Here is a 13,832-nt window from a genome sequence, read left to right on the forward strand (position 1 = left end):
GAGAAAGGCACCTCTACTCTAGAAGAGATTGATCCACAGTGGCAGTTGCCTTCCCTTAAAGCTTCACATTGCTAACACCAGAACAGGCTTAATTTTGAGGAGACTCGGGTGAGAAGCCATCCCAGGTGACCTACACATACCTCACAGACAGTGCAATGCCACCTGGTCTCCACGTGATGCTTGCACTCATTGCACGTATAAACAAAGCGGTCCTGCCCCTGGGTGTGGAGCTCCACCAGCATGCAGAGTGTGGACCACTTGGATCGGCGCAGCGAGGAGAACTCCCAGTGCTTATCTCTGGCTAAGGTGAGGAAGGCATCCCGGCCATCCATCAGATCGCAGCTCAGCAGCGGGTCGGGGTCCACAATGGGGGGCAGCGTGTTAATGACAGGCCCAGCGTGTAAATGGATCACAAAAAAGACCTGCAGATAAATGGGAAGAGGGGCAATAAATCAACGACGTCAGGTTATCTCACAGGAAAAGCTCACGTTCTGTTGCAGAAACACAACGCTGCAACCATTATCTAATGGACACCATTATAGCAATCTCTCCAATATGTTGTTACACGACTACAAGAAACCTTCAGCGTAACCAAAAGCTTCAGCTCCTCCTGGTTTCCAGTTCTACCACCCCGCCTCCATCTACAGGAACCATCTTCCCCTGCACTCAGCACGTTCTGACGGTACCTCTTTATGCTTCTCCATGGTGGCGTACAGCTTCTGAGACAGGTCGTTGGACACGTTTGGCATGCTGGGTTTCTTCTTGTTCGCTCTGCTGATGCTACTCTTATTCTTGTTGGTTTTTTTGTTGTTCTTTTTCTTGGCGTTTTTGCTGTCACCCTGACTTCCCTGCAAGAAACACACGGGGAAGACGTTCAGCTTTACAGAGCTCTCTCCTGTTCACTGCAGCAGAAGTGAGGTGCAGCTGCTGTCAGTAATGCAGCTTCATTCCAGTGCCTGCAGATGAACCACACTGTGCTAAATACATCCCATCTTCCAGGACAGAAATCAAAAGCCAACCCAGCACGAAACAGATTTCAAATGTGGTTTAAAAATAGCCCAGGTTTTTACTTCTTTTTATGCACAGACATACATTCAGTTGTGTCTTCTCCCCGCGCTTCAGCTCCACTGCCTGTCCTTGCAAGTCTTACACAGAATAAAATGTGTTAAAAATAAAACAGACTTTGACAGACCCTGTGAGTGCAGCCGTTTGCTTTGCTGTGCACTCAGGACTCGACACTCAAGTTCTAATTCATTAATTTCTATCCGACAAACTGAGAGTTAATGCACAGAAAAGGCAGGATGTGAAACCACCAGAACACGTCTCACCCCACCCTGAAGATGTGCTGCTGCATCAGCAACGCCAAAAAAACCCCCAAATACCAAACACTCAATGCCTTCACTTGTGTGTAAGTCACAGCACAGGCCACAGTGGAACACAGACTGAATGCTAAATATAAGCAGGGTGAAAAATAGCAGATGGTGCTGTTTGGGTGACCTGGGAAAACAGAGATTGATGTGCCTGAAAAACAAAATAAAAATTAAAGAAAGAAGCCTCCTGTCCCTGTAACAGAGCACTCAGCGCCCAGTGAAAACCCAACCTGCTGCCATGCTGGTCTGTAGGATGTGCAGAACAATCCTCCTGTACACACACACATAGAGGAACGTTTCCTGAACGTTATGTACAGGCCAACAGGTTTTATTGCAAGTGTGTTTATTCACACCAAGCAAAAATATTCTAACTGAGGAACCAATTCTGCATGTAGTCTGTAGGCCTCATTGCCACCCTTCCTTCTACCCACTGTGTTTAGACATGAATTCCCTGCCAAACCTCAGGCTTTCAGTAACTGGCTGTAATGATTATCTGATCACACCTGGTTGGAAATTAAAGCCAAGCTATTTTATGGGAAGCCAGAGCTCTCTGTGAAGGTATTTAGCACTGAATGCACAACTACAGTATATTCCCATGATTTCCTCAACATTTTCTACCACCTTGATGGAATTCAGGTAAGTTTCTCTTCATCATCTCTTCATTCTGGAGCATCAACACTGATTTTAAAATTAAAACACCAAACTGAAGAATACATGGATAGGAACTCAGCTGACACTGTAACTCTAAGTCTCCTTTCTGCTACAGAGCTCTTGGAATGGGTTCAAAGGCCACTAAAATGGTCAGAGGGCTGGAGCACTTCTCCTATGAATAAATGCTGAACTACATAAATCACCTTAAAAAACTAACAACGATCCATCAGTGTATTTCTACCCAAGAAAGAAATCCCAAAATACTGGCAAAGGGAAGCCCAGACAAACTCTTCAGCTGATCAGCCAGTAAACTGGAGAAGTGTAACTATCAGCTTTAAGATCCAGAAGCAAGTACAGCATGTGAAGTGAACTCACCTCTGTTGTTTCACTAGCTGCAGTGCTTTCTTCCTTCTTCCTCTCCTCCTCCTCCTGCTCCAACTCTTTAATGCTTTCTTCCAGCACGTTGGGCCAGAAATCACCTTCAAAGTAAGGCAGCTCCTTGGCACTCGTCAGCCTGTCTTCAGTTGCTTGTTTGAAGATGTCCTGTTAAGAGCATCACACAGTACCAAGAATAAATAAATGGAGACCACTTAGAAGAGATGGGAGAACCAGAGACATGACTCAGTGCTGCGTGGTGAAATTTGGACATGGTGGATTTGTTAGTAAGAAATTCTCCTAGGGCAGAAGCCGTGCTCAGGGAGATTTCAATCTGAAAGGCAGATCTTCCAGAAAATGTAATGAAGACAGCAGCTGAGAGTAAGGATACCCACACAACACTGAGACTGTTCTGCATCTGATGAGACAGTATTAGCTGTCTTTAAATGAGGTGATAAGAATTAATACAATGAGTGAGCAGTAGCAAACCTTGTAGTCATGAATGATTCTCTCAGCAAATGCCTTGTCCAGCATCTTCTTATACCATTCTTGTAAGCGTTTGGGCTTGGGAATTTTCTGATCAGGTGGATGGCAATGAAAAATATAGTCATCTCCTTCACTTGGGGGACAGGCCCAGATGTGTCCTGTCACATACCTGCAATTTACACATACACAAAAGATCCTTAACAATGCTGAGCATCATCTTAAAAGCTAATTCAGCCAAACTGAAATATAAATTCAGAACCTTTTTTCCCACAATTTTTTAACAAAGATGGTGGGGGCAACAACCTGTATTTGTACAAGAGATGGGAAAGAGTGAGGGATGTGAACATGAAGCTTGAAAGCTGTGTGTAACTGGTGACAGGAAGAACGAGCCTAAGCTGTGAAATGATTAAGAATCCTTAATGACAAAACCCAAACTCTCTCCTCACTGCAGGAAAGTGTCCCACGTGTGTCAGTGGGCAGAAGGAAAGAGACCATTCCCAAGGGCTACTGGGCATTCTGGACAAACTAAACATATTAAGACTGTAAAAAGATCGTTTTCTTTGAGAAGATTTCACTTACCCAAGTTTCTTCACGTACTCCAAATATCCAATGAGGATTTCATGATAAACTGCAGTTCGGAGACAACGGGGGCGGAAGAAATGAATACTATCTAGATAGGATATGTACACACGTCTACAACAGTGAGAGAAGAATGATAAAAACCATCAGGTACAGCTGAACTTCAGTGCTGCCTACTGAGAACTGACTCTTACAGCAGATAAATTCACAGCCAAGCTGAACAAAGGAGATGATTACAGATTGTTTAACTGCATAAGTGTAAGCATCTTAATGCAGTTTAAATAGTCCTCCAAAGCAAAAGATGGGCAACGCTTTTGGGACAGCAGGAATAAATCTCAAACAGCAAAATTAAACAATATTAATAATAACAAAAGATTGTTGATACTGTAACGTTTTTTGCTGTGACATTTGATTTCCCCTTTGAAGTCACCTGCAGTCATACAGCAGGACTCATGGAATCAGCACAGAATCGTTTGAATTGGAAGGGATCTCTAAAAGTCACCCAGTCCAAAATCTGAGCATCTTTCCCACTCTTCTGTATTTAAAAGTGAGGTCCCAGTGAACGTAGCTCAACATCCTCCATATATGTATGACACTGATACAGAAGTGAAGGAGTACCTTGTGTTTGGAGGGGGGCAGTCGGAGCCATACTCCTGCACGTGCATGCCAAAGAAGCAGACATCTACTCCATCTATCTCCTCAAATGCAAACAGAGCTTTGGTACGGTAAGGGAAGGATTCCGACATCTCACCAGAATCCACAAACCTGAAGAAAAGGGTGATAGGAAGGAAAAAAGAAATCAAATAAAACCAATATCTGACCAGCAGCAGGAAAATTTTAACTTAAATCTTAACTCATTAGAAGCATTTATACATAAGTTAAACTAGGGTCAAACCAGAGCTGTATTAAAACCGAGAGCTGTCAGTGCAGGGCTGTTACACTCATGTAGAGACAACGTCCATGCAGTTAACACACAACTGAATAGGAAAGCACTGAGTAGAAGAGCACCCTCGGAACCCACCAGCCTTTAAACAGGCTGCAGAGTGAAAGACCTGATGCCCTGTGATGATGTGATGTCAATGCTACCTTTATGAATTAAATCCAACACACATCACAGAATAAACATCCCAAGCTCCTCATTTATTAAGAAAATTAAAAATACCTTCTGAAAGCTGAAGTATTTATAAACAAACTGAAGGAACAGTAAGGAACAGAATCCAAGCAATCTGTTCCAAACTAAACTTCGTATTCAGTAACAATACCAAAGCCTGGTCTGCTTCTCCCTCTTGATTTAATATGAGGGAGCTGCAGGATCACAACCAAACCCAGCACACCCCTCCATGCCCAACAAACAGTTCACAACTGCCAGCCTCCTCCAGGTTCACCTGCTGCAAACTTCTTTTCCTTACCTCTAACAAGCTGCCTGCTCATGCAGCACTCCCAAAGAAGCACAAAGAGATTAAGGTGCAAAGTGCCACAGTTTTGCCATATTTACGCAGGAAAACCTCATAATGAACACTGCAGACATCATTCAGTGTAATTAATAAACCAACCTGGATTTCATCCCTGGTTTAACTTCTACTGTCTTATCTGAACTTGCTACCACTCTGACAAAGACCTCTCCGGCTTCAGGATGATTCTGTCGCCTCAGAAACTTGTTCACTCTGTCTTCCAAATGGTTTCCTAAGCGGGTGGTCTGCAGCCCTGGAATTGAAGAGAGAGAAGACAGCAGCACACACGTTAATTGCTGTGAAGCTCAGGGTCAGCCCACTACAACACACCATGTCTGTAAGGTGTCTCACACTGCTTTCCTCCTTGGCTTTACCTCCACACGAAAACAATCATGTTTTTATTCCTATAGCCCACAAATGGGCTGCTTTGTATTCATACCCTCCCATGCAAACCAAAAGCACAGCAGAGGGCAGATTACTCAGGAAGGGCACCAACCAAAGGCAGCTTCATGTTGCATTTTTAGATTCTTGGGCTTATTTTACAGACACTGTAAATGTTTTCTCCTACCAACACCATGACCCGGCTGCTGGGCAGAGATGACACCACCATATGGATTTTACATCTCAGGCCCATTTAACATACACTTCCCATGAAAGCTCAGCGCCCAATTCAAACTGTAGCTCAAATCTGATACAGGTCTCCACACCAACACCAGCATATCAGGCTTCCAGGCAGCCTGGGAGCAATGGAGAACGTTTGTTACTGGGTGAGCAACTGTCCAGATGCCCCAAGAACAAAACTACCTTATGCTACATGTTGGTTACTCAGACATTTTCAAGCTCTGTCACAGAAAAACTGCACACCTGTAAGATTCTAAATCAATACACTGTGAAGTCAGCGTATCAAAGGAAAGGCAGCTATTCACAACCATTACCTGCAATGACATTTTTATTTCTTTATTTCATTAACATTCTCTTACAACCTTCATCTGTCTTGAACGAGAGTAATTTTCATCTTTTCAACAATACTATTTCACATGGCAGGTTACCCCAGAGACGGCTTTGATTACGGTAACCTGATAATGCTGTGTGAGCCATATCCCCCACTGCACCCCATTATCCTTCCTGAGCTCTTGGAGCGGGTCCAGAGCAGGCCACTAAGATGATCATAGGGCTGGTGCCCCTTTTTACCCTCTCCTCTTCTTGTTTCTTTTGCTTTCTTTTTGTCATAGAAAAATAGGCAAAGAGATGCCAAAGGCCTCGAGCAGCATTAAGGCTGACTACACAAGGATCAGGTCTTTAAAATACTGACAGCCAGCAAAGCCTCAGGTGACGCCATTCCCAATTTCGCAAATACTCCTGTACTATCTATCATGACAGCAGCATCAATTAGAAAGCCAATATATGACAAATACATACAAAGGAAGAAATCCTTTGGCAGAGAGAATGAAAACCAAACACAGAAATAGAAACACCAGACTTACTTTTAGCGCTGAATTTGTTTTCTTTACGTGTTCTACCAGTTTTCTTCAGACAATTATCACAAACAAACCTGGAGAGAACAAAATACAAGTGCCAAAAACTTGACAAGTCTAATTCTGGCTACACCCAACTCCAAGTGCAAACCCATCATTGTAACCATCAACATACAAGGTGTTTTTCTCTGGATTTGGCCTTTCCATTTGAGGGACTTTAAACCCTCCTGAGTTGCTTTAAGTCTGTCAAAGCTACATCTGCATTTGTGTTTTTCAGTACATGAATCTATTGTCAATCAGCTCCCATTGTTCATGAGAAATCTGAGTATGTAACAGGTTTGTTTCATGTACTTTTTCAATCTGAAACTACTGAAATGAGACCACAGATGCAAAACTTCACAAATACTTTGTTCATACTCAGCTATTAAAAGACAGTGATGAGTATTAAAAAGCAAATGCAGAAAATCTTAATTACGGAAACAAAATCACTTTTATCATATGAGGCTTAGAAAGCGAACAAACATCTTACCCTGAAGGCCAAATAATATCATAATGTAATACACAGATCTGGTGCATCTTCCGACCGCACTCTTTGCAGTCAACAAACCTGAGAAGGGAAAGGAACAGACCGTCACTTTTGTTGCTAGGCAGGTAATTTTCCAGAATTCAGCAGAAAAACGAACAACAGCCCGACCTTCTGCTGCTCTTCATCATATGTTTAGTAGCTACAAGTGTCAGATGTGAACTCCTGAGTTCCCTTTTCGTGGTGTTCAATAAATGTTTGGATGTTGCGCTGCAGGATGTGGTTTAGTGGGATATAGTGGTGATGGCTGAATGGTTGGACTGGATGATCTCTGAGGTGTTTTCCAACCCTGGTGATTCTATGATCCTATCTATGATCCCATCTTACTCCAACCAGAGCTTTGACTTTTCCCAGCTTCGCAGAACTCAACACCTTTACAGACTTAGTTTGTTGGTTACTGCACCAACCACAAGCTGACAAAATGGTTGCTCAACTCACTGCAGACATAAAAGCAAGTCGTTCATGACTAACCATGCCAAGAGGACACGTATTAACACGCCTTTGCCTGCATGGGTCTGCACTGGAGTTCTCTGATTTTACTTATTTTTTTATGATACTCCAAAATAAACTTCTCTTTTGCCTGGGCTGCCACAATGTTTATGGACCCCACCGCAATGGTGAACTCAGCAGCCTGCCTGTAAAAGGCAGAGCAGCTCTGCCTAATACCTGTATGAGAAAAGAGGATCACACTGCCAGAGAACAAACGAGCATAAGATTAAGGCCTGCTGCAGCCACTTAGGGACAGCAGGAAGCGTAACACTGCTGCTACAGGAACAGCCCACGTGACTTTCCCAACAACCTCATGAGAACGATGCCCCTTTCGGTGGCCAAGTGCTCAGGTGAATTTGCTCTTTATTTGTAGGGTACTAACAATTATTCTAAACTAAGGAACAAAACAACCCTCTTAAATCAAAGGCTTAAACAAATCAAATTAATCAAAGGCTTAATCCCTTTTGCTAGATATGTACCCATATTTCTGACCTCCTTCCTTTTGGATACTTGTAAATACCCAAATACTGAGGGGAAGAGCACAGCACTCAAATGTTAAGACTTCTATTTCAGCCTGACATAAAGAGGAATGGCCACTGAAACATCCTGGTACCATCGGCAGACACCAAGATCACACGTGGTGCTATGAACTCCAGAGCAAGGCTTCACTGCCTGCATGGGCAGAGGTGGGAGAAAAAGGAAGAGATCTCGATTCCCTCTCTCACTTCTGAAGTGCTGGTTAGAGCACAAGTGAAAGCTGTGAGTGACCCTAACAGCACAAATGGCCTGGTTACTTACGGCTCAGGATCGAGCGTGTCGTTCTTCTTCTTCTCAAACTGATCTTTAGAGATGGTTCTAGAGACAAAGAGTTAACATGAAAACTCAGCAGCACCGTTTTACCAGAGGCTGACACTACATCACGCTATTCTGAACTGCAGCAAACAAGCAAACCAAATCTGAAAGCATATCGGTTTTTGTTTTCTATTCAGAGAATGCAATTCATTTTAAGCTATAAAAATACGTCCCCGTTTCATTTTCATTGGTAAATTAAAAACAAAATAACAAACAGCATATACATAAATTCAAAATATCAAGATCAAGGGAAGGTACAGCCAGTAAAGCAGCCACCTTCCAAAGCAGCCTGTGCTGCTCATGTATCTCACAGCATCTTTTTGGCTGGGTTAAAGGCAAGCTGTTGGTTTCACAAAGGAAAGCTGTGCTTTGCAAGGTGCCTCAGCAGGACTGGTAAAAACCTTCCATGTAAGAGGAGGGCTCAGGGACAGTCACAGCGCAGCTTCCTTCTCCTGAGCGTGTTGCTCAGTGCCAGCCCTGCAGCCTGGGCAGCTCCCAGGCAGCACAACTGGGCACGAGTGGCTCATGTGCACCTGCACATTCGTTATAGGAACAGCCACCAACCATCAGTGACTGCAAAAATCGCCCACTAGTGACAATGACAGCATTTCCCCACAGACACAACTGGCCACGGTGCCAAGCCAGGCACCAGAACAACCCACCGCCCCTCCTTTAAGAACCAAAACAAAGCAACAAGAAGAAAGGAAACTACTTACGTTTGAGGCTGGGAAGGGTCATCACCCAGGGTGACATTCTCCCCCTGGATTTCAGTGAAACACTTCTCACAGAAGTGATACCTGTCAGCAAGAAGGCCATATTTGGGTGAACTGGTCCAGCCCAACACACAGCCACCCGAGCACGGAGGCAGCAACCAGAGCAGGGCAGATCGCACGCCGAGGGGGGTTTGTTGGTTGATTGGTGGGTCAGTGTGCACAATGAGGAGGAACAGGGGACGGCAGGGTTAGAGAACAGGGGAGGGAACAAACAGCACAGACGTAAGAGGTAAGACGCAAACACCAAGACAACACAGAGCAGAAAGCCAAGGCAAAGCACAGATTAGCATTCGGTCTCATTTTATACATTTCGGCCATCATTACTAACAGAGTGGAGGGTCAGATTCCAAATTTGGGCAGGATTAATGCAGTAGCTCCCAAGCTACGTTTACAGAGGCCTCAAATTTAAGAATTTGGATTTGATTTGCATTGCTTAGGGGAAAAAAAATCCCGCTCTGATTGCAGGCTGGAGACTGATCGGGTTCGCTTTGGTTAAAGAAAGCAGCCTGTCGAGAAGCCTTAGGAACACACTTTACAGGTTTAAGCAATTAGAAAATGTGCTGAAAGCGTTTACTGGTTGTCAGTAAAAACTATAGAAGCAGAAACATTTGGTATTGAGGAAAAAGAGCTGTGAGAGTGTTCAATTCAAAAGTTATTGGACTGTACGAATAAATGTGACCAATTGCTCAGCTTTTATTATTCAATATAAATGAAACCAAATCCATACTCTAGACAAACATTTAACAGAAATGCAATTATGGGTCAGAGTTTCCAGCCATTTATCTATAGAAGTACAATATATGTATATATGTGAACAACATTCAGTATTGTACATACATACAATATATTTAATCGTATACGTTAACGATGTGCAATTCAACTTTACAAATCCAATATGAGACTGGAGAGAATTTTTGGTCCCCAGACCAAGAGCTGATCCCACAGCACTCAGCAAACCCATGGTCTAACCAAACCGAGCTGAGTGCAATGGAAGGCAACTCCCCAAACCTCCCATCTGCATTTGAAACAACAACCACCACCAAAATATCTGAAGTTTCACTGATTTTGCTTTTTTCCTTTTTTTTTTTAATCGTTTTGTTTCGGATGAACTGGAACCAACGTTGTCTGGGGTCATTCAAAACGAGAGGCTAAATGTTTGGAAAGGATATGAATTCACACATGAACAAAGGTAACAAAGAGAGGCCACGGCTGTAAAATGCAGGAAGGCCACGGAGGATCATCAAAATAAGGGGAGCTTTATGGAGGATCGAGAGTGAGAGAGTATAAGCAGCAACGGCAGCACAGCAAACGCAGTTTTAGTACTAAAACACTACAGCTGTATGAACAGTGGGCACCAGAGGCATCAAATGAGACTTGGCATCACAGGGAACCAACAACTGAAGGGATGGAGGGCAGCACGGCAGCTCTGTCCCTTACAACACATCCTTGCACACCTCAACCTCAACCCATGGTTGTGCTTCCCAGCAGCCAAAGCCACCGAGTGGCCTTTAATGAAACACACAGGTCAGAGTTTCTTCCTGTGGCACAAAGCACAATGCGAGCAGGACCCGGCCCTTGGGCAGCACCTCGAGGGAAGCGGTTCTGATCACAGCCACATCCAGGGCCATGTTATGGCTGCAGCACGGTTTGAGGAGCCATCTGACTCCTGCAGGCTTTGCCAGCTGGCTCCTGCTCCAGGACCCACCGAGCAGCACACACAGCAGCACACTCAGGGCTCCTTCTACACAGGGCCGGGTGTGTGCTGACACAAGGAGGAAGAAGGGGTGGGTTTTGTCTACCTGACACAGCCCATACTGCCCTCACCGTGTATTAACCTCACCAGCAGGGCAGCTGCAGTTTGATAGCAACCACGTGAGCTAAGATGTCTGCTCCCTGCTCGCAGCCAACTAACTGCCCGTGCCTCGTCTCCTGCAGGTCAGCTCAGCTGGGATTAAGCACATCATCCTTCTCAAGCAAAACCAAGGCTTCTGGAGCTGCTAATGCAACACAATGAGGCCAGGAGGAAAAAAACAAACAAACAAAGACTGACTCTGTTCATTTGTAGCCCTTGGGAGCGATAAATGCTTCACCATGAGCACACAGCAATCCCACAGCAGGGCTTTACAGGGGTGGGCAGAGACAACACACCTCCCTGGTGCTGAGCCCACGCTGCCCAGGTGACACAGCATCTCCCAACCACAGCAGGGGCAGAGCTCATCTGCCTTTTAAATGCTGCCCATCCATTCTTTTTTCTTACTATGTCATTCTATACAATTTTCCTTCATTACAAAACCAACCAAAAAACCCCAGCGAACTCACAAACAGCAGCTCCCAAAGTCCATCATTCAGGGGTCAAATGGGGCAGCACCAAAACACAGCATGACCCAAACGAAGGGGTGTGTAAGCAGGGAAGCCCACAGGCACGGCTCCCATTCAGACTTGGTTCAACTGAAGCAATCCCAGATGTAGTTTATTACTACTTTAATTGCCCTGTGCTGCAGAGCCGGGCCTAACACTACCAAGAGTCCAACCTTCACATGTGGGATTAAGATGAAGAAAGAAAAACTGAAATAGAGTGAAAATGAATCACCTGAAGATCACAAATGCTGGTTGATAAAACAGCAGCGGTGAAATAACAGCTGTAAGTTATTATGAATATGGACCCGCAGAAATGGAGACCCACTCATCACTTATTGGTTTCTTTGCATGCTGCTACAAATGTTCCCCAAAGGCTGTGGGAAGCACACAAGATTCTAGCTGCAACAGTCAGATAGTTCAAGGAAGGTGCTCATTGCAACGCATGAAAAATGGAGAGCTCTGCAGATACAGGCTGTTTAGGTGACTGAATCCTGTCTATCTATGAGTTACATTAAGGCTCATTATCAAAGTCCTGAGAAGGCTCAGTCTGTGTCAGCACCACAATTTCCAACTGCAATTTAAGTGTGTTTGAAGGACTTTCTAGATCAGCAATCGGACGCTTCCACTCACCTGAGATACAAACTGCTTCTATTCAAATGGATACCCAAAGGAAAAGTGTGCTTTCCCAACACGTGCTCTAACCTAAACCTCTCTGTTATTTGTGGAAGCCAAATGGTTCTATTTGAAATGACTGATTTTTAATCGCTGAATTGCAGTAGTAAAGTTCATTTATTGAACGGTGCCTAATTACTCTTAGTTGTAAATACACCTGGCTTCCAGTAAACCTAGCGCTGGCTGTTGTGTACACTGAAGAAGTCAGGAGCCCTCAATCAATTACAGCTTTGCTGGAATGACAGAATTTTTCCTCTAATTTCTTTGTTAAGAAAAAATTAAGATGCGACTATTTGTAGGAAACAGCCTGACTGCTTTACAGTGATAGAGCTGACAAATAAGGGGCCTCTATGATCCCATCGGCCAGACGCACACCTCAAAAATACAGCTTCAGAAATACCTTGTTAAACAAACTCATAAAATGATTTCCCTCTTGATTTTAGCAGCCTGAAACACAAACTTCAAAACAAACAAACCAGAAAAGCCCAAATCCAAAAGCTCCCTCCTCTTTCTTGATGCACCTATGCCCATTCCAACTCCATTAGTGCCCACTGACACCTGGGTGAACCCTTTCTCACCTGCTACCACTACCCTTTAATACTAAACCTTAGGGATGAGACAGACCCCTCATATAAGAGGTGAGAACCTGCCATGGTGCATCACTGAGCCCTGAGGAACCCACTGCAGCATTAACCCTGTGCTTCACACCAGTACAACGCAGCCTCCCAGTGAGCAACTGTGGTGATTTAACAGCCAAACAGTTAGAAAGAGAAATGGCTTCTCCAATTATATTTGAAGATGCTATTCTTCTTACCTACCCCACTATCTGGATGTATAATAAGACAAGGATTTTAAATCCTATCACAAAGCACCAGTATTTAAGGACCGTAGTGGCCACTGAGGTAATATCCATTTAAATGCATTTTATTGCTTTATTTCTCTTCAGACTGACTTTGGAGAGTTCAGAGCAGCTGTGTAAAACCTTTTAGGAGAGCTTGTGAATCGACGTTCCTCCATAACAGCACTATCTGCATGCCTCAATAACAACGCAATCTACCTCAGTCCCAACACACAGAGCAAAGCAACACCTCTTCACCTCCTACATTTGTGCTGCTCCAGCTCAGTGGTACACAACAGTCTTACCACCATCTTACAACACATTTGGTGACCAGGGATGGCCTTCAGGGAGACTAAATGCAAGCACTGACTGCCTGGATTCATCCCATAGCTTTGCTCAGACAACAGCCCGCTGCACACTTCAAAGCTGGTGTGGCTTGCAGACTGTCAGACCCTCAGAAAGGAACCTTTAACTTTGTTTTAAACAGGGAAATGGAAGCTGGAGCCCATCTATGGTTCATCATTTTTTTCTTTTTCGGGGGGAAAAATAAAGAAGCCAAAAGTGAGAATAAAGCCACATTCTAAGTGTGCTTTGCTATTCAGTATGACATCGTTTATTTACGTATCAGATGGAAAACACTACAATGCTATTGGTTAATAATCATACTAACATCAAATTCTAACAGTAATCAAGAAAAAAAATGAGTATTAAGTATTTTCTGATATTTTCATGGAGTCTGAGAAGTTTTTAAGCAGTAAGTCCAAGCTGGCTTACAAAGAATTAAGTGCTGAGAAGATAAGAGAGCAACTACCGAACTTTATTACTGTACCGTTACCTTCTGGACTCTGACAGTCATTCAAAAACAAAGCTGCATGTTCTT

General features: G+C 43.9%; 1 protein-coding gene across 17 annotated transcripts in view; it reads right to left on the bottom strand.

Moving 5' to 3' along the window:
- Positions 1–13,832, bottom strand: part of CREBBP (CREB binding lysine acetyltransferase) — a 65,303-nt gene that overhangs the window by 4,742 nt on the left and 46,729 nt on the right. For 10 of the 17 annotated variants that reach the window (XM_085514777.1, XM_015877261.3, XM_085514780.1 and 7 more), the window contains 11 exons: positions 9,028–9,138; positions 8,258–8,314; positions 6,917–6,994; positions 6,397–6,464; positions 5,015–5,165; positions 4,080–4,226; positions 3,462–3,575; positions 2,886–3,051; positions 2,397–2,564; positions 687–848; positions 141–422 (listed from right to left, as the gene is read on the bottom strand). In XM_085514777.1, the coding sequence (XP_085370903.1) occupies positions 141–422; positions 687–848; positions 2,397–2,564; positions 2,886–3,051; positions 3,462–3,575; positions 4,080–4,226; positions 5,015–5,165; positions 6,397–6,464; positions 6,917–6,994; positions 8,258–8,314; positions 9,028–9,138 (1,504 nt within the window). The remainder of the gene's footprint in view (positions 1–140; positions 423–686; positions 849–2,396; positions 2,565–2,885; positions 3,052–3,461; positions 3,576–4,079; positions 4,227–5,014; positions 5,166–6,396; positions 6,465–6,916; positions 6,995–8,257; positions 8,315–9,027; positions 9,139–13,832) is intronic. The other 7 variants (XM_085514783.1, XM_085514778.1, XM_085514782.1 and 4 more) reach the window with 1 other exon arrangement.

The sequence above is a fragment of the Coturnix japonica genome, chromosome 13, assembly GCF_054131305.1.
Source record: "Coturnix japonica strain WE chromosome 13, WE-NBRP24, whole genome shotgun sequence".
In the NCBI taxonomy this organism is placed as follows: Eukaryota; Metazoa; Chordata; class Aves; order Galliformes; family Phasianidae; genus Coturnix; species Coturnix japonica.